Source organism: Lipophrys pholis (assembly GCF_963383615.2).
Source record: "Lipophrys pholis genome assembly, chromosome: 11".
In the NCBI taxonomy this organism is placed as follows: Eukaryota; Metazoa; Chordata; class Actinopteri; order Blenniiformes; family Blenniidae; genus Lipophrys; species Lipophrys pholis.
The window spans coordinates 23,053,534-23,078,092 of record NC_137631.1 but is presented as its reverse complement, the minus strand read 5'-3'; the positions used below and the strand labels follow the sequence as shown (position 1 = coordinate 23,078,092).

The 24,559-nt window shown below is 40.3% G+C and overlaps 1 protein-coding gene across 1 annotated transcript in view; it reads right to left on the bottom strand.

Moving 5' to 3' along the window:
* cpne2 (copine II) overlaps window positions 1-24,559 on the bottom strand; it is a gene marked incomplete at its 3' end in the record, with an annotated part of 55,307 nt that overhangs the window by 17,739 nt on the left and 13,009 nt on the right. Inside the window, exons 3-11 of the mRNA XM_080474584.1 lie at window positions 23,155-23,334; window positions 21,458-21,532; window positions 21,200-21,271; window positions 20,130-20,213; window positions 19,845-19,934; window positions 18,845-18,943; window positions 17,251-17,337; window positions 15,951-16,010; window positions 336-469 (exon numbers count right to left, since the gene is read on the bottom strand). Of these exons, the coding sequence (XP_080330710.1) occupies window positions 336-469; window positions 15,951-16,010; window positions 17,251-17,337; window positions 18,845-18,943; window positions 19,845-19,934; window positions 20,130-20,213; window positions 21,200-21,271; window positions 21,458-21,532; window positions 23,155-23,334 (881 nt within the window). The remainder of the gene's footprint in view (window positions 1-335; window positions 470-15,950; window positions 16,011-17,250; window positions 17,338-18,844; window positions 18,944-19,844; window positions 19,935-20,129; window positions 20,214-21,199; window positions 21,272-21,457; window positions 21,533-23,154; window positions 23,335-24,559) is intronic.

Genomic DNA, 24,559 nt, shown 5'->3' with positions numbered 1-24,559 from the left:
ACTCAAACTGGGAGTGTGATAATGACTACATCGGCCCTGGTTTGGTTCTGTTAAAAGACATTTCATAGTAGATAGATAGATAGATAGATAGATAGATAGATAGATAGATAGATAGATAGATAGATAGATAGATAGATAGATAGATAGATAGATAGATAGATAGATAGATAGATAGATAGATAGATAGATAGATAGATAGATAGATAGATAGATAGATAGATAGATAAAGTGCAGCATAACCTGTCTTGTTTTATTTGGCGGTTTTGTGTTCTGATTTTTTCCCTACACTCATTCAAAACAATGAAACCGTCAAGGCGGCTGCTGGAAACACTCACGTGTCGTAGTCCTGTATGATCTGTCCCACCGCCAAAATGGCAGCAAGGTACTCGTTGCTGCCCAGTGGGTTGATGTAATGGAGGGAGGACGGCTCTCTGGGGTTCCCATTAGAAGCTGTGAAGTCGATCCCAACCTGGCGACATACATGGACGCGTCAGATTAGAGCTCATCTCAGACAGTCATGTTTCAACGATAGTGGCTGTGGATGCTTTGATTGTCAAGTAATAGACAGGTGAGACTGGAAAAGTGCAGCCAAACAGCATGAAATACAAATGTTTTGTGTTTTATAAAAAAAAACTACTTTAGAACAGAACTGAACTGAATCAAATAAGAAAACATGACAATGTGGAAACTCCACAAGCTAAAAGCTTTAATATGTGATCCAGTTGTACTGTACACCAAATCATCAACATGCGCGATGAAGAATCTAAACTGATTTAATTATTACTTTAGATGAAACCACCGAGGGTGGCCAAGGTTTGCATGTTCCCCATGAGCATGCAACCACTTTCTAATTAATTTTTCAGACGCAGAGACTCAAGGGTCTGTAATCCTGATGACCAAAAGATGTTTCAGCCACTTTCAGCCAAATAACAAGTATCTTGAGCCACAAAACATGGTTAATCATTTAAAATGAAGATAACACAGCTCAAATAGTTGTTGAGGTAGTTTTGCTAAACATACAGAAATTGCATCTCATGTTTTATGAAGTTTCACAACAATTTAAAAGGATGACGTTTTGCAAAAAAAAAATTTCATTTAAGCTTTAAGACATTATAGATCTAGCATGCAATTGAAATAAAAACCCTCAAAATAAAAGAATTGAACTTGATTGACATGTCACTTTCTGAAAGCTTCAGTGAGCCATTACAGAGGAAAAATAGCCACATGTGGCTCGAAAGTCTGGGTTTCAGACCTCTGACACACACTCACATTCCCACCTTTTCCCACCAAATAACCTCAAATGCATGTGGGGGAAGAAACTCATGCAAGCAGAGGGAGAATATGTAAACCCAACACAGTAAGGCAAGCCCGGGCTCAACGTGGGAACGCGCACGCTATCCATTACGTCACTGTGCTCAACATGCTTAAGGTAAATGGTGATTCTGAATGTAGGTCATCTATAAGTTGGACGGAGAAGAAATAAATTCCTTGTTTGCCTTTATTTGAATCTCTATCTCGGAGATGTAGTGTGAGCAGCTCATCAGCAGAGCAGCAGAAATGGTGCTCATTTTGTGTTTCCAGAAGAGGCATTCAGGCAAAACATTTAGTTGTACTTTCACGTTCCAGGATTTACAAGCTCTCAGAGGCCAGTGTGCAATTACTGTGGTTTTATGTGCAAAATACAGAAAAAGAAATATCACTGCATTTCTGCTCCAACACTGAAAAAACATATTTTTGGTGTCCTGGTAGTGAGTGCATGCTTTGGTCCTTTGGTTCACTCACACAGCTTGATGCACTTTTCATTTTCAACTTTGCTTAAAGCACACCTCAGGAACCCAGACTCACTGAAAACACAAAATATCTGTTCAAATCGCGCCGTTGGCCCACAGTTCAGTTTGAGACATTTACTCTCTCATGGGATATTTTTACCAAACTGAGTAAAAAAAACAAACAAACAAAAAAACATTCTTGCCTTTGGGTTTCTTCACACAAGGTGAAGCAGAGGTGTGAAGGCAAAAGAAGTAGAACATTTGGACAAGTTTTGAAAAGAGAATCTCAGCCTTTCAAATTGAGAAAACAACAAAAGAGCAAGATAATCTGGCAGCCTATCATTTGATTGCTTTTGGGCAACCCTACAACAACAATAAAACTTTACTCCCCTCTGCTTCTAAAGTCATGTATTTGTTAGTGATGCTATGACCAAACTAAACTTCATCCCACTGTCTGACTCTACTGTCCAATGTCTCATCTGCAATATACAATCTTGTTGGCGCTATGGAGATGCCTTGTTGGAGATGCAGTTTTGGAAAGCCACGGTTTAGATGCCATATTAAGAGAATCCAGCCATGAGTCTGATTTTCACACATATGGAATCTTATGTACAAATGCAGTACAGAGTGTAAAGGATTTTCTTGTGTTCTTGTAATTCTCTTACATGTTTGTCTCACTTGCTGTTTTATTTTGAAGTCAACTGTCTTGTCCGCATCTCTGCACACTTGTTCTTCCTGTTCACCCTGTATGTGTCTGATCAGTGTTGATATATCTTAACTGTGTCTTCGCTTCCCTCGTGTATTTAAGCACCTTTTCCCTCAGACACATTGAGACACATTCCACATTTGGCTCGCCACGACTGTTGTTTGCAGACCTTATGATATGTTCTATGCTGCACCTCAAATTTTGACTTTGCAAGTAATTATCTCACATATTGCATTTTCCGTGCCAAATTTTAATTTATGATCTACCAGGGCTCGATCACTACCACCACATGATTAATGCAAGCAAACAAACATGAAAGTGATATTGCTTCCAAGTAATTGCTCTCGTGTAAACAGGGACCAAAGTACGCAAAATCCTCACTTGAATACTCTTTTGTTGTATTGCCATTCATTCCATTATTCTCAGTGAATCACCCGCAAAATGCATGCAAATACAATCTATTTGTGTGAGCTTGCAATTTAGCACGCTCTTATTTTGTTCAATCAGGCCTCGTATGTCCTGTTGGGGATGCCCTCCAGATACAAGATGCAGTTTTGGAGTTTCCACCCTATGCTGTATGGGAGATGCCGCCAGGTTGGCACTGAGATGCTGGAGACATCACATCGCAGATGTCATGTTGGACATGCCAACCAGAAGTCCCATGGCATCTGGGTGGCATTCATGGTAACAAAACACGCTTTGGGCCTTGATTGATTTCATTCAGTAGAATCATATTAATGAGGGAAATGGAGAAAGCAACGTGCCATAAGTTTGTCTGTCTACACTTCAAAAACCCATACTCTGTTCTCTAGAATCTAAACACCACCGGCTTTTAAGTTTTAAAAAGATAGGTACATTTGTTGGATTTTCCAACCCTCACAGAAGCCTACAATGTATTTGAATGACTTATACTGAATACAAATAACATCTTTGTTTACAAGAAAATTGCAGTTATTTTCTTGGACATCCGAGAATAAACAGAAGAGGCTGCTGCACAACTCTACTGGGGAAAAAAAAGAAGAAGAAACAATGGCCCTAAAACCACACAGGATTATTTTTTAACACAGATGACCACAGGGTGAGACTGGGATGACATAGAGTATATACAAATATGAGTAGACACACAGATGCTTTCAGCACATGCAGCCAACACACATACGTCAGACAAACTCGCACAGAATGAGACACAATCGAACGCAGTATGAGATTAAGAGTGACAAGATTTCCCTCAGGCGGTGAATTTGCAGTTTGTGTGCTGACAAGAGCCCGACCCACAATGTCCGCTTCCTCCTCTTATCAGCTGAAACACAGTCAAAATCATCCTCTTCTTTCTCGCTTTGTTTGGGGGCCACTAATACTGTTACGAAACAACAACAATGCGGTTCAATGAGGACAATGGAAGGGAGGATGGAACAAGGAAGAAGGCAAATGTAATAAATGTGTGAGTTCAAGAGGAAAAGATTGGGAAAACGAGTTTGAAAAGCAGCAGAGAGAATAACTAAAAGAGAGAGAGAAAGAGAATGGAGGGTAAAAGAGCGGCGGGATTGGCGGACACCGAGATGCAGGGTGACAGATTTAGGGGAGCTGTGGTGTATTTTCAATATGTGTGGGCGTGTGTGTTCGTCCTGAAATGGAAAACAGGGCCGTGCAAAAGTTTTAGGCTGGGTTCACGCTTGAGCTGCAGCTCACTGGTGTGTATCAAGGCAGGAGGAGAAGAAAATACATTCATTTTACTCAAGTTTGATTTGCACTCAGACTCACACACTGTACCAGAAGATGTCAACATTTGCATTTTGAATGTGATTATTGCGGATACCATGCTACAAATTGTTGTATTAGTGTTTCTGTTCTTAAGAGGCATTTTCTTTTTTTTTTTTATTTATAATGGCGTGTTTGGGCACCGGGGCAGCACCAGTATTTTAACATATTGATATACGATGTAGCAGTCATCACCTTATTCAGTAGAGATTGCCATTGTGCAATCACATGTAATGCTATATCTTGTTTCTGAGATTCACGTTGCACAGAGGAGCAAGTAAAATGTTTAGGTAAATCCAAAAGAGTGTAATGCAATCATGCAGTGAAAACCAAGAATGCCAACGCATACTCCCTTTATTTTGTGAAGCTCTAACTTTTCACAGTATCGTATGTGTGAAAGGACACCTCTGCAAAGCATTATTCAAAGCTTCAGAGTGTCAAACAAACATAGAACTTAAAAGTGAGATGAACCTAATTATACTTTGAAGGGTTATAGAATATTTTGAGACTTGTATCTGCCGGCACTGAGGAGATCGTTGAGAAATGCTTACCTAACGCAGAGATCCTGCAAAAGGACAAAAGGTTTTTCCGTCCGTCTTTGAAGTTGGGAGCTGAAACTCTTTTTACAAATCCCAGGAAAACAGACTGAAAGAATTTCATTTTAACTGGAACGACTCCAATCAGTAGTTTCACTTCAAAAGGTAAAGTGAATCTGTGCGGTACTTTTTGCTTTCAACGCCGATGACCTTGGTCATTGAATTTTTTCACATCCGAGGAGCTGCAGATAGAAACTGTCTTGATTAAGCCAGATTTTGCCCTGAATTGTTGCCCCCGTGTGACGTACGATGACGTGCGGTTTTGAGCCACAGCCTTTAATCAAAAGCCCGAACGGTCGGCAATGTGTCGTTCAAAAGACTGGCTGCATTTCCAGCTGGTTATTTTTTCAGCTTTGTGGTCTCCTCTCAACCATGTCTGCTGTTAAAGATCAGTTACAAACTTCAGCGACTTTCTTCAAAAGGTATTGTAACATTACATGCTGTCACTAAAACTGCACTGCATCCGTGTTTGTCAGTTTTATTTCTTTGCTCGCAATGGTTAAATCCAGATCATCAACATTTTTTTTCGTATTTCAGCGCTAGAGACATAATGTCTTGACTTGAAACAGGAGTATTTTGACTTCAATATGGTCTCACCCTGAGACACTGCGAGTAGCTCACACTGCTTTGACATTGAGACGTGTTATAAACTCTGAGCTGAATAACAGATATTCTGGTAGCAAAGAGAGAAATAGGTTTGGGTTCTATGTAGAGCGGCAGCCTTATTCTCAGTCAGCTGACCTGAGTTTGCATCCTTTGCAATCATAAATAAAACCTCCTGTGCACCGTCAAAACCCTTTGGCCCTGTCTCACAAAACTCCACAACAATATGCACAAATGCCTTTGCACATCTATTAGTGATGGCGGCATCAACAACATCCCATAATGAAAACAGTCAAAATGACATCTATGTACAAATGTATGATATGCTACTGAATATCAAGGCAAAGCACACACCTATATAATACCGTATGTTATAATCATTATGATTAGCCCAATGGAATATTGACTGAAACTGAGTGAGTTGACTCTGAGTTATAGTGTTTTGGGGTTTTCAAAAGGTTGCGTTTTCAGTGGTTCCGACCACCGTTGCCGTGTGAACGGTTTCCCAAAACGCAATAGAATTATTGCATTTTCACTTGAAAACTTTGAAGGCTCAAGAAAGTTAATGGCATATGGTGACTCTGATTATGTTACTAGGTGCTAAATGCTATTCATTTCATGTTTCTGTTTCTATCTTTACTTGTTATCGTTCACCTTACTCATTGCTTTTAATCTTGCCAACTGTACATGTTGGTTCATTTAAAATTGATTATTTCTGAAAAGTGCTGTACAAATACAGCTGCCTTGCTTTGCTTCTCTACAATCTGCAGCAGGCCTGGAAAACAGCTCTTTTCTTTTAATTTGAAGGCGCCTGATTATATATGCTGGTGAGACTGGGTGTGATTGCTCATGTTTGGTTTCACTGTAATGTGAGCAGATGGAAAATCAAAGATGAGGTCTACAACCTGTTTTACCGGCTATCTAGGAAAAAGGTAGCCAACGAATACTATAAATTATACTTTTATGACTCTAAATGTCAATTTATTTTGTCTCTGAATTAAATAATAGAATTATACTGTATGTATGCCTAAACAGACATTTGATGGCACATGATAATCCTTAAACTAATACAACATAATTCCTTCATTGGCCTCTCCAGTGACAGACGTTATTAGTTTGATGGCTGTGAATTCGACGACAGTGGGAGATGACACCCTCATGTTTCCTACTTATTCCTCGCCTCCTCGGGCTATTACTAATTGCAAACACACAAGCAGACTAAACACAACATGACAAACACACATTTTCAACAAGCAAGTACAGTGAATCGAAGAGAAAGAGTGGGGAGGATGGAGCGGCAATTTGTAACTGGATCTTTCAGAGATGTAATGTGGCAGAAAACGTCTGTGACCGCATTAAAGAGACAAATTCCGCCGCTGCCAAATTACTGTCAAATAATTGACGTGTCGACATTCACGCTGGAGTTTTCTCAGCTGTGCTCCGTCAAGTGTTCGCCAATTCTTGTGCCAGAACCCCTCAGCCTCATTTGCAGCTACACAGTCAGGGTGATACGAGGAGGAGGAGGAGGAGGAGGAAGAGGATGAGGAGGAGGAAGAGGAGAGGCTGGGGGGATGAAAGTGTTGGCGTCTGTGTGAACATCTTCTGGAGAAGCTCGATGTCTCACTCTGAGGTGATACGGACAGTGACAACCAGACGGCGGCATCCACTCGGGGGAGTATCGCCCTGTTCGTCGTGTTTGTGCGCGTTATTTTTTCTACACTTTTCTTCGGGTCTCAGTTGATGAAGAAGGTCGTCTTCAAATGTCTAAAGGATAGCGCGTGAATGAGAGGATGTGACTCACTGTGTAAACCACGTTGAGAATGCTAAGGCAGTACAATATGCAATAAATATGGAAATAAATTACAATTACAAAACACATAATAAAAACGCTAACTAAAATGTTGAAGTAGTGTGCAATTAGTAGTCACACTGAGCTTTATCTGTATTTACATGCTATGTTGTATGTTTATCTGATCTATTGCTGCTTAATAAGCTGTGTTTTTCGAATATAAATTCAACACTTTATCAGCGCTTGTGCATTCCTACTCCATAAAGTAATTACACTGTCAGAAATATAGCACTTTGTCGTTTGTTTGTTTGATGATAATCCACCAGAAGCGTTTCTATTCCAACGACTTGCGCCTCTTGAAAGGATTTCCAGAAAAAATGGCAAAATGACAATGTGGTAAAACTTTGAAAGGCTGATGATTCTTAAATCTTGGTCTTTTCTAAAAGGTAATCCGAATGTTAAAATGTTCCTTTAATTATGTTGTGCAAATTCAAAAAAAAAACAGGGAACAAAAAACAAACTTCCACAAAGAAGATTCTAAAAATCCAGGAAGGAATAATAAAAGTAGGAATACAGATGAGAATCAAAGAAGGTTAAAGCTGACAAGACTGGCATGACACATTCATACGGACAATGAGGCACAGATGACAAAAATCAGGGGGAATCAGGTTAAGAAAGAATATAGGAGAGCACGAGCATGGAGGAATAAGAAGAGGGGGTACACGTGAACACAGATATGGACAGTCTATAACTAGAAACTAAAACAGGAGCCGTGAAGGGGTACATGACACTGTTATGACATTCCCTCCCTTCTGATGAATTATGAATACTTGCGATTAATGCCACTTCACCAGCGAACAATGCAACATCTACTGAAAATACATGTTTTTTTCTAAGAATAAAGCGCTTCGACTTGAGAACTGTATACAGTTGAGACAGTAATGTGTACAAATGGATTTTCACTCTCTGCAGCAGAGTTACTGTGACTATAGAAATGAGGCCAGGACTCATGTGTACATGCAGTTTGAGTCTATTTCAGCATGAAAACTGCTGCTAGGTAACCAGACAATGGTCATTTTTTCCCAGCTCTCGTCGCCTGTTCAAGCCTTGAGGCGGTGAAATGTGGCAGGATTACCTATTCTGTTCTGAGAATGTGTAATCTTGTCCAGCATGAACACGCTGGACAGGAGTGCTGTGCTGGAAATGTGCATCCACACCCCTCATGTCTGTTTTAAAGGACACTACTAACAGAAAACATTCAAACAACCAGTTTAAAACAGGAGACAAACTCAGATTACTTCAGAGGCCAGAAAAAGTCCAATTGGATCTTGTGAAGAGCGGTACAATGAAAGTACGACAATCTATAAACAACCATAACTCCAAATTTTTCTCTTTGTTTGTCTCTGTTTTCGTCACATCCGCTAAATATGTACTATAAAGACGATATAGCTGCCGTGCCTTGCAGACGAGTATTTATTTTAAATGCTACTGTGTAGGTTTTTCTTTCAGATGACATTGTGCTTGTGTTATTTGTGAAATAAAGCAAGAATGTAGGCTTTTTGGTGGTACTGTAGCAGCAGTCTGTGGTCATACAACACCATCTAGTGATCCTAGATTAGAACGATCCATCCATCGTCTATACCGCTTTATCCCGTTCAGGGTTACAAGGCACAGGTAACTAGAAGTGAGGATAGGGTACATCTTGGACAGGCCATCAATCGCAGGACAATTCCTAGATGATGTGATATTTTTTTTTCTCAATTTTCTTTATGTGTAACATTAACGAATTTGATCATTGCATTGCCTGCAATTTTACTATCATGATCAGCCTCGGCCTCAGGGATATTTCTCTTCCAATATGTATATTTTTATAGACTCTCTACTCACTAGAATCCATTAAAACCAGTTGTGGTCTGAATTATGTCTAAAATAAGATATAAATAGCATAATTCAGTTACAATGAGTCTTTACAAACAGCCCTTCAACAAGAGCAGGCAGTGTCTTTGTGTCGGGAGTGTGTAACATGGAAATTGCTGCCGCTCTCTCCTGCAGTTCCCACAGCCCTGAGGAGAGACTTTCCCTTCCCGGAGATTAGGATTAGAGCCATACTAAGTCTGATTGAACACCGTGGAACGGCTTCCTCTGCACGCGGGTGTGTTTTTCTACGCAACTGCTTCTCTCTGCATGTGCGTGAAGGCAAAACATGAGCAAAAAAAAAAAGAAAAAAGAAAACGAGAAAGAAAGAAAGCGGCACATAAGAAGATGTCCTTGGTTATCGAGCGTCTGCATGAGATTCCGTACTTCTCAAGTAGTCCGTGCATAATCAAGAGAAGGTGTGTATGTGTGTGTATGTGTGTGTATGTGTGTGTTATGTGTTCGTGCACACCTACAGTATCGGTCTCATTCAGGGGGCAGAAGTACGTGTGATAAAATGCCTGTGCGGAGAAGATACTGAGCTGGGATTTGTGTGAGTGTGAGTGTGTGTGTGCATGAGCAGGACGATGTCATGCTTTGGGAGTTTGCATGTAAATTGATTGTAGTGTGTGTGTGTGTGTGTGTGTGTGTGTGTGTGTGTGTGTGTGTGTGTGTGTGTGTACTTTATGGCGAGAGAACGTGAGGCGGATGTTGCACGTTTGTGCACATATGTGTGTATTAAAATGAGCTTGTAAGCAGGAGAAAAGAAGTACGTGTGTTAAGACAGTATTAGGTGTGTGTATGTATGTGTGTGTGTGTGTGTGTGTGTGTGTGTGTGTGTGTGTGTGTGTGTGTGTGTGTGTGTGTGTGTGTGTGTGTGTGTGTGTGTGTGTGTGTGTGTGTGTGTGTGTGTGTGTGTGTGTGTGAACAAGCTGCAGGTCTGTGACAAAAGGCAGGAGCAAAAGGAAGGAGCGGTGAGGATTTAAGTTACTATTTTGGTTTAAAATTGCTCATTTCATCACCACGAGAACAGGCAAATGTTCCCATTGTACCAAAATTTAACTCATTACAAACAAGCAAGTCTATAAATGAAGAAATTATAAAAAAAATGAATCAGTTAATTAAAAAAAACATTCACAAGAGTCTGTCAGACATTAACTGCAGGCTGCAATTTGTTACTTCTACAAATTGAGATTTTTCTATTCTAACACAGTGTGGTGGACATTGACTTTTTCAGAAACATGCTGAAATACACTCAGCAGAGAGATATTTCCGCGGCTGAGAGCTGCCCAACCTTTAGCTGAGGCACTCGACTGCTGGCTGATGACAGAGAGTGTTTCCTCATTCATTGCACTCATCAAGAGGAGCAGGCTGGATATAGAGCATCCTAATAGCTGAAAAGAAAAAAAAACCAAAAAACTAAACTTTGAAGCTTATCACAGCTGGACAACTCAGAACTAACCCATTTTTATTTTGAAAGGTTGTCAGGATCTGACCATTGCACATCTCCTGAAGTTGTTTTAATATAGCATATAGCATTCGTTAGTGTGAACTAGTCAAATTTCGAATTTACTTAAAAATTTGAATTCTCACTTTCCAGGTGTTGCATTGTCAGGCCAGAGACTTGCTGTGCCCCTACACCTCAGGGTGCACCCGCCGATCCTCAGACCAGAGTCTCCTGACGGTTCCAAAGACCCGCTTTAATACCCGGGGGGACCGGCCCTTTCAGGCTGTATCCCCCAGGCTATGGAACGACTTGCCCCTGACCCTCCGCAGGCTCGATTCCACAAGTTCTTTTAAAATGCACTTGAAGACGTTTTTATTTAAGAAAGCTGTTGGCTAAATACTTTTCTCACTTTCACTGTATTTTATGAAATTTGTATGTTCTGTTTTACTGCACCCATTCTATGTACAGCACTTTGTAATTTTTATCTGTGAAAAGCGCTTCATACGCTTTCGTACGTACTTACTTACTAACGTGTTTAATTAGTATGTCAAACAGGGTCAGCTGTCCAGGCCCGTCTACCTCCTAGGATTGGTATCCGGCTGGACTCTGATGTGTTCGATGCTGACCGAGCTGAGCCATTAGGTTTAGGCAAAGTTGGTGGGAAGAAAGGTGGAGGGATCTCCAGCTGATCTGTCACGAGGAGGATCACAACATTCCTCCTACGTTCACCGGTTCAGCTCAGTGTTGACTATTGCCATGTGTCCCATCTCCTCTGATTTGAACCTGGCAATCAAGCTGATGGCTTAACAATTGACTCAATGGGATTTCAATGGGAAACCTTTATTATGACTGCATGAAGCTGAAGCCTTAACACAGCTGCCGTTGAGCAAAAAGGCAGCATACACCGCTGAAAGGGCACCAAAAAAGACAGAGACACAATCACTCACATCTACACACATTTCAGAGTCACCAATGAACCTGTCATGCACGTCTTTTTCCTGGAGAAACCCGAGGCTCACAGGAAAAACATGCAAACTTCACTCTTCTAGCTGTGAAGTGAGAATGCTGACCACTACATGACCAAACGTCACAGGCTAATCTCAAGACGACATGCTCTTTTATAACAGATCTTTTTAACCCATGTGCACACAGGAGGAACATGCAAACTTCACACAGAAACGTCCCCAACATCCGGCCATGTGTATTTTATGTTATATCTTCGATTGCTCCTATTTCTCCAGCGTGTCGAGTAGCTTGCTGCCCCAGAACACATGCAGAGCACATCCTCTGACAACGTCATCCTCTCTGCACAGCAGCAGAAACAGCAGCGAATCCATTTCTGCACGGCAACAACTCTCTTGCACTTGACCAAGACCTTGAGCCAGGAATAAAACCACGCACAATTACACCATTACCTTCTGCAGAGATGGACACATATAATGGAAGCAGGAGATGCTTGTATTTTGAAAAAGGAACAATCATGTAAAAAAAAAAAAAGAATGGCCAGATTCAATTCTCCAGCTGGCTTTGTTCAGTGTTTATTTTACTAAAGCGTTTTTATAAATGCCCATATTGGGTAAATTAGTGAGCACTTCTAATCGATTATGGATTAGTTGAGGGTTTTGTTTTACAATGCTGTTCTGTATTGCAATAAAGAGGAGTTGTGATAAATGAACGCTCCCAGTTTGCAATGTTCAAAGAATGACAATAACACAGAAGCAACATGGCCGGCTCTCCCACTGTTGATTTGTTGCTGCAGACGGAGAGAAACTGAGACAAACAAGCTTGAGATCATACTGTACATTGATAAAAAGTTGGATGAAATGAAGCTCAGGAAATACAATTTGAAATGATAGCTGTTACCTTGTTTTACAGTATCTAATCATTTTAAAAACAATTACTGTAAAGTGACCAGTGTTCCTGAATGAATTGGTGAGTGGGAGTTTTATTGTTTGTTCCTAAGACTATGAGGAAAATAACTTGCAGTAAACAGCGAGTGAGATGTCAATCAGTGGGACATTTCCCACATAACAGTCAGAGGCGTTGCTGCTTTTGGTTAAAGTGAGTTGCTATGATTCAATACATGCAGCAGACTGAACCTCAAATTATTGCTGCACTTGTCACATAGCTGCAGGAGTCCACACACACATCTTGTGGCATGGACATCTGTATGCATTCATTTCATGCCCATTCGCACTGCATGCATGGATCCTATGCAAAATATGCACATATGTGAAAATATTCGCCTGTCCAGGCTTCTTATGAGGCATAACTAAAACTGTGTGCATGAATACTGTTTGTGCTCATTCTGAAAACATGAGGTTCTACATAAGAGTCGGGCCTCATGTTCATCAACATGGGGCCCCACGATTATACAATATTTGAGATAAAAGGATTTATTTTCACACATAAATGTGTATTTTTGGTACTGATAGAAGTGGCCCTCCCATCAGATGATAGTGCCAGAAGTGGCTCCTCCTTGATCCCCAAATCTACCTTGTTTCTGAAGAACCCCCAAAGGAGGACAGCCCTGCGTGTTGAGAATGATTGTAGGACAACTTGTCCTCGGATGACATTTCAGATTTTTTTTGAGAAAATAGATCCTGTACAATGTACTTTTACATATTGTTATTTCTAATTGATCCTTTATATATTTTTCATATATCTAGTATATGTCCATATATAATTAGTATAGTATCATATGACTTTGTTTGTCTTTGTTTACCATTGTCCTAATGGTAAACAAATTGAACAAGTGCATGTAAATACATTTTTAGGAATTACTTTTGATGAAAAGCTCATTTGGAGGCCGCATATAAATATCCTGAAGTCAAAATTAGCAAAAAAGTTTGGAATAATGTGTAAAATCAGATCAGTATTCCATCAGTATACACCATTCCTCCATATCTGAGTTATGGTGTGGAAATAAGCATTTGGAATATACATTGATCCTATTTTGTTTTACTTCAGAAGACCATTACACTCATGAATCAAGCTGATTATTATTATGCTCCAACAAATCCTCTGTTTGCCATATCAAAGATGCTAAAAATACACAATATTGTCAACCTTAATACACTAGCATGTTTTTCTGTCAAATATACTTAATAATCCTTCCAAATGTGTCAAATATACTTTGAAATCCAATCCTTCAAATCAATAATGCTGAATTTGTCATGGATTCAATGTCCGGGACCACATGGACGGGTTGTCCAGGGTTGCAGTTTTGTGGAAGAGTCCAGAACCACATCAGTTTCCATGTGGATAAAATAACATTACAGTGTCTGTATTTGACTCATTAAGCTTGTTATTTTGGTCAGATCAATGATAATTTCCACTAAAATATGATTGAGTCTGTGGTTTAATACCTCTAATTGACCCAACCACGAAAGACTGATGGTGCCTCCCCCTAAAGATGCATCAAAACACATTCATATTGAAAAAAACTGCCAGATCTTGAAAGTTTAAGCAAGCTTAAACATCCTGCTTTTGTATGGACTTGCAGTCTGGCTAAACTCAGTATGTTGTCCATTTCCACACTGTGTATGTCCCTGACGCAGCAGCAGCAGTCATGACCCGTGATCTGTTTGCCTTTTTCCCTGCAATTACCAAAACTCCACACTCACGCCAGACTATTTATTTTTACGTTGTGCATCGCGCAGCCTTTTCTTCGTAGGTGAGGTCTAATGAGAAAATAAATCATCTTGCAGCAGAGACACACGGCGGTGTGACATGACGGCTGTTGTAATGATGGAATTAATGCCGTAGAAATGGAGGCGAGAGCTGCTGTTGCAGACTATATGCAATTTCATGCCGTCAAATAGCTTGTGTCTTTAAAAAAAATAAAAGAAAAAGAAATTGTGTCTACTGGCTATTATTGTCCCTGCTGTTATTTAGATATCATTGTTTATATGGGAATTCAGTTCTTTTCTTCACTGTAACGAAAGTAAACATTGCAAGTACGAGAGGTGTTTAAACCATCTTCCCTATCTGATCCTGTAGTAATTAGTCTCTCGTGTAACCAAACAACTAATTTCACACCGTGGGAACAAACAACTGTGCTGGTTTCCTTTTTTAGAATGAATGCACCAAGTTTTGACAAATATTTACATGCAATGTGATGCACAAATGCCTTCTTCAAGAGCAAAATACATGAGAAAAGTCACGAAATCTGTGTGAAATGATACTAGTGAGGGGAAAGTAAACGTTTAAATTTACAAATAGAAAACGAAAGTAGAAGTGTTTGCAGGAAGGCTCAATTTCAAAAATGTTGGAATGAAAGTCTCTGCAATGAAATTCAAAAAGTGCTATTTTTCACGGTACAATCAAACATCTGATATGTTGACCGTAGTTAGTGAGATAATAATCCTGTTTATGTTTACATTTAATACATTATCCGAACCTTTTCAGCACAGAAACTGTACTACATTACCATTACTCGATCCAGATTTGAGCAAGATATCACTATCAGATATAAAACAATCACCCCCCCCCCCCCCCCCCCCAATCCCAAAACCCCCCCCAACAAATCCTCTCATGTGTGTTTTAGAATGAATCCACTGTTTTTTCTTTTTCTTTTTTGCCAATTATTCTTGTACAATAAGGTTCACAGCTGTTTACACTAAGAGATAAAGTCACGGATAAAGCAATTATCAGTACAGGGCTACATATGGAGGCTCGTTCCAGGTCACAAAGCTGAGAAATTGTTGTAGAAATGGGGATGAACAGGAAAAAAGAAGGAAGAAAAGTGGAGGATGTGTGTTTTCTCACTGCACGCACACACAAGACAATAATAAAACAGTCCAGTGTGTGTGTGTGTGTGTGTGTGTGTGTGTGTGTGTGTGTGTGTGTGTGTGATTGCGCAGGCTATTATAAAAGAGGACTTTCTCTCTCTTTCTCGCTCAGTGAGTTACACAAAAAGGTGTGACATCATCAGTGACAACTAACAAAAACGAACAAGAGACTAATAATAGACTGTGATGCTCTTCTCTTGCTCCTAAAAAATAAATAAATCTCCATTTGTTTCTTGTTTACCTGTTGTTTTGCTCATCCCCCGTAGATTCATCTCACATTAAATTGCTATTCCTTGCCATTTAAAAATGTCTTTTTTTGGAAGGTTGTTTTGCCACATTTCACATTTCACAATACATCATCACCTCTCCTCTCCACTCTCTTCCCCTCTCGCCACCCCCCCCCCCCCCCCCGTATGTAAATGACTGCGATCAAACTGTAACCCCCCCAGGAGATGAAAACAGGAAGGTCTGAATGAGGAAAGCACATGAAAAACATGTATTTCATTATCACATCCTCACAAAGGAGGGAGAAAAAAACAACAACAACAAAACAGGCATGCTAATATGGTACTCACTGTAAACATGAGCTGGCATCCTCCCAGTATGTAATCCAGAAAGGTGTAGTCCCTTATTATCTGGAGAAAAAAAAGGTGAGAACGGATACGTCAAACGTTAAAAACGGCTAATAATCACATCTGGTGGTTCATTATAACCCCTTATTGTTTGTGTGTTATGAACTCTTTACTAAAGGCAGCAGCTTGTAAAAACATGTGAATTAACTATCATTGGAGCCCCAAAAATTTTGAATTAAAATGGAAAGTAGCCCATGTTTTTCCTGATACAATGTGCCACCAATGGAGCGCCACTTATTATCTTGTTTGAGCACAATTTCCACTCCAATTACAATGAATATTTACCACGGATTTGACTGTCATTAGTCTAATCCCTGCCGGGAGCCAACAAATATAATTGCTATATTAGCTATTTTCTTGTGTGTGCGTGTGCGTGTGTGTGTGTGAGCACTTGTGCACAAAAGCTTGTTATAAAAAGGAAAAGAATCAATTATGAAAGCTTGTCATCATGCAGCTTTAATGTGATTCCAATACACATCCAAAGACTCGATGCTTCAGCCCTAAATGTGTCCTCCGTGGGGCTCCCAGCTACTGCGCTAATTAGTTATTCAAAAGGAGCTGGGAGCAGCCCGGTTAGAAGTGTGTCGACTGATCAAAATCCACAATTCATTGAGTAAAAGTGTCAAAATGGGTCAATAAGACATGATGGGAAACACAAGATTTTCTGTTTCTTGCTTCACAGTTGTACCATAAGTTGCATTTTTCTGTGCTTCTTCTGTGTTTTCCCTTGTTTTGTGTTTCAAATGGTGCCGGGTGTCATTTTCATGAAGTTACATTGTGTCCCGGACGTCAGATTGGTGCAGGAAAAGTCATTAAGGAGGTGAAGGTAAAATAATGGGCATTTTTTTTCTCAAGTATTACTTTTTAGAAAGGGATTTTGTCTGTTTTCTGTGACGTGCAAATCTAATTTCAATAATTTCAATAAACTTGCAGCAGGAAAAGCATCAGGATTGCAATGGATTGTGGGTCACTTCCAGAGCATGTCGCATGGAGAACACAAAGACTCAGCACCTCTTATAGAGATTTAGTAAGATGACTTTCTAAATTCACAACACACAAGAGTCGTGATCCATTGGTAGTCATGGAAACACGAAGCTCCACCTTGTTGCCACTTTTGTTCAAGAGAGAAAAATCTGCGAAAGTCGTCGCATCAGAACACTGAGGCTCATTTACCGATGTGCTCTCTGGTTCATCCTGACCCTGAGATCCTACCACGTGATGAGAGGAAACCATCAATCCTCACCTTACAGGACTTCACGATGATGATCCCAGAGTTCTTGTAGTTCTTCTTCTTCTTCTGTTTCTTGGGGTTAATGCAGTCAAACTCCACCTGGGGGGGGGGGCAATCAGTGACGTGGTGAATGTGATTGCAGACCACGGAGAGACTGTGATTTGGATCTACGTGTTTCTCCAGCAGCTTCGGCCCACCAGTCAAACTTAGACTTGTTACTTTACAATAGTGGAATAACGCACAGCAGGAAACCAAAAATAATTTTTTTTATTTCAAATGTTGAAGAAAGAAACTGAAGAGGACTTTCTTTAATCCTGTCACATACTCATCTGTTTAGAAACGTTTTTGATCAGATCAGAGGAGAGGGACATTTAACACATGTGCGTGTGTACACACACACACACACACACACACACACACACACACACACACACACACACACACACACACACACACACACACGCTTTAAGTCAGGTGGTGATTCATATGACAGGTATCTCTAAATGCCTTGTCGTGTTACTACAGCTCAGCTAAAGGCTGTTTTACATCTCAAAAGCACCTCTCAGTATCTCTTCCTCCTTCTTTTTTAACACATTCTCCATCCCCCATCCCTCGATCCTCTCTCTGTTGCCCCCCCCCCCCCCCCCCACACACACACACACACACACACCCACCCACACACATACGCCACACCCTTTCATTACCACACATGAAGGGACGCAGTGGGAGAACAAGTCATGAAGCTGCTTTTGCCCATGCGCGCCCACGCACACGCACACGCACACGCACACACACACACACAAATATATAGCAGCACATGCACTTGCACACTGAGCTGCTAATGAATTAACGGCGTACTGATCAGCGCGTCTTTAGATGTTTAGTCGCCCGGAAATTCTCAAGTGAAAGGAATCAACCACACCGAGTATTAGAAGAATGCAAATGTGTGCGAGATTGTTACAGCTTGCAGCGCGAGGGAAAGCATTTAAACTCTAAATTAGTTGGTACAGAGCAAAGTTATCGTCACTGCAGGGCTAAAAAAAAAAAAATGGACATGACAGTGATCTCTTTGCAAGAGTCTCAATCCATGAATGTAAATGATATGTTATTTTGTCTCCAGTCATTTTAAAATGATGACTGCTCCTTCTCAAAACTATATCCAAATCTACACATATGCAAATATGTTTCGCTCTCAATTGTTTTCTGTTTTTTGCTTCATTTGTACAGGCCATTTTATATAGCATATCCACACTGCAGCATTTCAACACAAGACAAATCAAACCAGGCTCAGCTTTCAAATATCTACTAACATCCACACAAAGTTTTACAATAAAGGAAATAATGCAAACCCTTTTTTATTTCAGCGCTACACAGACTTTACTTTGTTATATTTGGTTTAATTTTATTCAAGTGTCATTTGCTAGTATGGAGCATGTGATTTGTTTGTAGTCTGAAGGTGGTGCTACAGAAACATTCAGCAGCATAGTGATTATATATCTTTAGAGATAATCTCCCGACCTTTCAGGGTCTCGGCTTTAATTCTAGTTTATGTGTGTGGCACAAACTAAACCACAATCACACTGGTTCCAGTAAATGATAGTTTTACCTCCACTGAGTTCTGGGCTTCACTCATCTTGGAAACGGTGGTTAGAAACTCTCCAATGAAGTCGTGTCCTCCGTCATTGTCGTAGTCATAACACAGGACCTGTAATACAACCGAACAAGAACCGGCGTCCCTTTAACTCTCTTGTGGTTATCTTGGTGAGTATAGTAGCTCTGCCAATGCTGCCTCCAGCATGTTTTTACAAATATACTGTATTGCTTTGATGTTATTGCTACTTCAGTGATAGCTTCATTAGCTTTCACCTCTTCATCACTGATAAATAAGCTCAGGTCTCGGGGTTGTGTTATGTGTGCTGCACTGTAATCCCCAGAAGATTCATTCATCAGTGATTTATCATTTATCAGTTGACATTATAAAAGGACTGAGTGTATAAAAAAAGGGGTACAAATACACAAAATGTGCATCTCTCAGACTGTATAAAGAACTGGGAGGATTGTATAATAATTGATTATTGTAGAAAATGCAATGTAAATTACAGTGTTTTTGGTTGTGTCTGTCCTCAGCTGGCTCCCCACAACTTTTGTTTGCCGACTTTATAATGAGATATTTTCTGTGTTGCAGCATTGCTCACATATGTTTGATAATGTTTGCTGTTATTCTTGAACTGAAGACACAATCCATTTGTTTGAGTTTGCAACCGAGCTTGCTTTCTGTGTGATTTTAGTAAATCAGGCCCATTATATTCTCTAACTTGTATTTCACTCCCTAAATGTACTCCTGCAGGCCGGATTAGAACCTCTGTTGGGATGGTTTTGTTTATTTGACATAGAACATCTTCATATGTGTAACCCATGTCACTTCAGCTGAAATTTAAAGAGTAGATCAGTTATCATGCTGATCATCCCAGTGCTAATGGCTCAGCTATGTGCACAAAAATGATTGGAAATGTTGAATAAAAGTGATGCAAGTTATTTTATAAGCAACTAGGAGTCACCGCAGAACCAGCTAAGACACGATGGAGAGGAAAACTCAAACTACTAACCTTGATGTTTCTGTCCACATCTCCATTGCAGAGTGAAATGAGGGGCACAGTGAAGGATTTCCATGATGGATCTAAAGTGTTCTTTATGACCTGACGTCACCGACACAGAAATAGGCACATTATCATTAAATCACAGCGCAGCAGCACAGGAGTATGATGCAGCTCGCAGCGACATTAGAATTAAACATCCTTGCGTCTGTAATCAAAGTAGCAGCACGTCATCTCCTGTAAGACCTGGCTTAGCTGACAATGACGGCTCACTGCGCTTTTAAAACCCTGACTCACCTCCGTCCTGTGCACGAGCATCCATTTACCGTCTTCGCCCTGCTTGTGAAACTCCAGGTATGGATCGGACTTACCGAAGAAGTCCTGCACAGAAAGCGAAAAAATGTATAACACAAACTCGTGCACTTTTTAACAGCAACACATCCGACACAAACTGATCGCTGCAAGGCTAACGTAGAATATAAACTGTGGAAAAACTTCATTAAAAGCCACTCCGAGCTCCTGCAATTATTGCTATTTGTGTGTATCCTGGAGGTTTAAGCAGAGGGTGTGAAGCAGTGAAATCACAGCGTCAGCAGCAGCTGCTCCACTCAGTTCGAGTTCGATTCCAGCAGCTTTATTAGATTGTGTTGGAAATGTATGAGAGGGTGTACACCACTAAACTAGCAATATATACATATCTATCTATCTATCTATCTATCTATCTATCTATCTATCTATCTATCTATCTATCTATCTATCTATCTATCTATCTATCTATCTATCTATCTATCTATCTATCTATCTATCTATCTATCTATCTATATATACATTTAAAGATACTTTTTAACCTCAAGCACATGGTTTTGGACTTCGGTAGGAAACCTGGACACAGAAAGAGCATGCAAACTGCTCAAAGAAAGCTTTTGATTTTGTGATTTTAGTGAGTATAATTGCTTTTTAACGTTAAAAAAGTCTTTTTAATATTGGAATATCCTCAGATAATTATTCCCCAAAAAGAATTGACAACTAAATACAAGAACTCTGTACAAGAACACAGAGTGAGGGGATGTTTCTTTTGAGTGAATAAGCAAGGTGTCAAACAAGCTGTTACAAAAACCTGTGTGTTGTTCTTCAGGTTTCATTTAGACGTGTGTGAGCAGCCCATTGGCTGTCAGACGAAGGTGAAAAGTGTGAAAACACTTACAGTAGATTTGGTCTGCGTGGGCTTGTGCTTCCTAAAGCAGCACACACGGCTCAAGAGCACCCCGAGTGTGTGTGTGTGTGTGTGTGTGTGTGTGTGTGTGTGTGTGTGTGTGTGTGTGTGTGTGTGTGTGTGTGTGTGCGCCTGCAGAGAACTAACTGCCTACCTTCTTATCCAGTTTCCGCCCACTCAGGGTCAAAGTGATGATTCTGTTGTCAGACAGCTCCTGAGCTGTTATCTGAAATCACAGTGCAGCACAACATTAGCTACAGCAGGGAAAAAACAACAACAACCACAACAACATTCACATCAACAACAGTAGCAACAGCTTCACTGTCATCACGACCAGCAACTGCAACGAATTGTGTCTCACAGGACTAACAAAATACCCGAGTAAGCATATATATTACATGAGGCGTCTTACCATAATAGAGCCTTTCCCCGCTGGCTTCCCATTGGCTAAAGTCAGCGGTCTGTGAAGTTTCTTATTGGAAACAATCTAGTGGACAATAACACAAGGATAATCAGGACAGGAATCCTTTGCTGATCAGACAAAACAACTAAAAATACTCTAATCAGTTCCACTCCTACACATAAAAAGTCTATGAGCTTGTAGGTAAAAATGATGAGAGGGCTCCACACATTCATATCTCTGGGTTTACTCCTTCTCACAAGCAGCCTCATGTAGCGTCTGTTCTCGAGTCTCATGCTTTGGTGCATACCTCCATACTTAGATTGATCATCTCTCTGACCTAAACCTTAACTGCAATATTTCTCATTTGTTCATGCTGATCAAAATGGATTTCCTGCTGTAAAATCGCCACTAAACAATTTAAAATTATTGTCTTTACATATGATGCTCCATCATAACTTAAAGTTCCAGATTATCCCATAAGAACATTTCAGATATCAAAGATCTACGCTCAGTTTCAGTTAGGAAGGCAAAAACAATCTTCAAATCTTTTTAAAATGATAAATGGTAAATGGATTTCACGTATTTAGAGCTTTTGCGCCACTTGAGCGGTCTCCAAATCTGTATATATATATTCATATTTCCTGCATGTTGCTAAGATTATGGTTCTGATTTATTCAAATCATGCATAAATGCGGTAAATTGCACGTAGAAGTAGATTGCACTTTTAGTTTGCATGTTTGGAAGGTCTCTTACCAATAATAACTGCATTGATTTAAATGGATTAATTCGCTGAATTAAAAAAGGGTTAGGGAAATGTCCAAGTTGGCATGAAAATGAGATCGCCACCAGTGTAAAACTAATTATATCAATTAGGGTGACTCCCCGTGAAAAGTAGCTGAAATGCATTTTCTTTCTCTGTGTAGATTAATTACTGGACCTTTCTCATGCCAAAGTAGAATCGATGCAGAGTATTTGGCCGGACGCTCCGCTGCTCACAATCCATCCCAGGAAAGAAGTGCTTACTCAGTCCAAACAGGAAAAGCAAATAAATACTCTCATTCTCTCAAGATTGGACAACTCTTAACTCTGTATTGTAAAGAAAAAAAAAAATATATATATAAAAAAGTCATAAATCTCAGTCAGTCCAGCTCGACTTCTCGGTGGTTCCCACAGACGCCGTCACTGAGCTCCAGTTTCAGGTATTTTCTTCTGCATTTTCGCTTTGATTTGAAGATTTTCCTAATTGCAGATTGATCCCACCTGACATTTCTGATGTGCTGCCTTCGATCTGTTTTCCACAAAGTCCAAAGACTGAACACCAAAAGGTGATTCAGCTTTTTATATCAGAGCTTCTCAGCTTCAGAAGCAGCGGCCCGGGGAGATCAGGCTCGCACAGTGACTTCTTTTTATTGTTTAGTCCTGTTATGGTTCACTCGTGGTTTTGTTTAGAACTGTTACTTGTATATTCCTTTCTTTGTTTATTCATCATTTATAAAATCTTTTGTTATTTATTCAGCATGTTTGATTGTTTTTTGGTTCTTCCTGTTATGATTTACTCAAGCCGTTGTTTGTACCTGCTTTTTTTTATCATTGGTGTTGTGCTTTATTTATCTAGTTGTTTATTCCAGTTGTTTATTACCGCAATCTATAAATTAAAAAAAAAAAGATTTACACTTTGATTCCCAAAGCCAGAAATCCTTCCATACCACTCCAAGGGTGCATATGAACTCCCCGAGGAAGTCGTGCTCATAGAGTTGCGTGGCACATTTGTCTTCGTCGAACATGGCAAACCGAAGCTTCTGGATCTCTTCGAAGTGGTAGTCCACCTGAAACTTCACTCCAAACACTGGGTTCAGGTTATTCACAGCTGTTTCAGTCCGTCCCAACTGGAAGAAAAAAAGAAATAAGAAGAGAGAGTGACTTTTCGGACAAAGCTGTTAACGTCAACACATTTTCCAAATCAGCAGTTTGTGAGGATTCTGCCATGTTTGACCACAATATACACCGTTTTACACTTTCAAAAATATTCTAATATAGAAAAATATAGAAAAGCTGCTTTTTTTATTATCATTTTAAATATCAGGATTGCGGTCCCGTTCAAGCACACATTATTCATCCTCTTCATATCATGCAACTCCTCTAGACACTAAGTATTCAGATATTCAAGTCAGGATATAAGTGATTTCCTGGCCCTCCATGATGCAGCCAGAGCTCAGCAGGTGTATCCTAACTTTTCAGATAAAAAAAAAAAAAACACAGCGTGCCAAAAAGTGAACGCACCCTGAAATCACAACAAAAAAGGCTCAGTAGAGTCGCAGTTTTGCCACAACCCTTTACCCAGTCAGAGGGTCCCTTCACATTACTGCTGTTTGAACCAATGTTTTCTGATGTGATCTCACGGCCCCCCGAAAAAATTGTCCAGACAACATGCAGACAGTTCGGAGTGTGTGTGTGTGTGTGTGTGTGTGTGTGTGTGTGTGTGTGTGTGTGTGTGGGGTGGGGGGGGGGGGGGGGGGTGGGGGGGGGGGGGGGGGGGGGGAGTGTGTGAGAGCACCACAAGAGTCGTGTTCTTTGCTCCGACTCTCTTCCACCAGGTGGTTGGATGGATGACTAATGCTCGCTGACCGTGCTACTCTGAAGTCTGAGTCAGGCGGGACTCGCAGTGTGTTTATCCACCGTTACATGAGGTCAGTCCATGTTTAGCCTGCCACCACTTCTGAATTAGAATAAAAGGTGTTTCGAGTGGCCATTTACGCTGATATAATGGAGACATCCTGTCACTGAATTACACCCTGGTTCACCCGACAAAACACAATGTAAATTCCCGACATACTGACCATGTAATAGCGGCCCTACAATGTTCAATTTGTTCGGTGTTATGTCCTGTCATCAACTGAAATCAAATGTTGACTGTTGTTTGCATTGCCTGCGCCAGGCCAAAACACTGATTCTGTTGGCAAGAGGTGAGAGAAGTGAGAGATCTTAACAAAGCCAACTTAGTTGGCAGAGTAAACCCTCCTGTCGTCATTCACCACGGGGCAACACATCCAAACCAGCATGTCAACAGTTCTAATATATGTGGGTTTTAATCCTTTATCTACATGCTTTTTT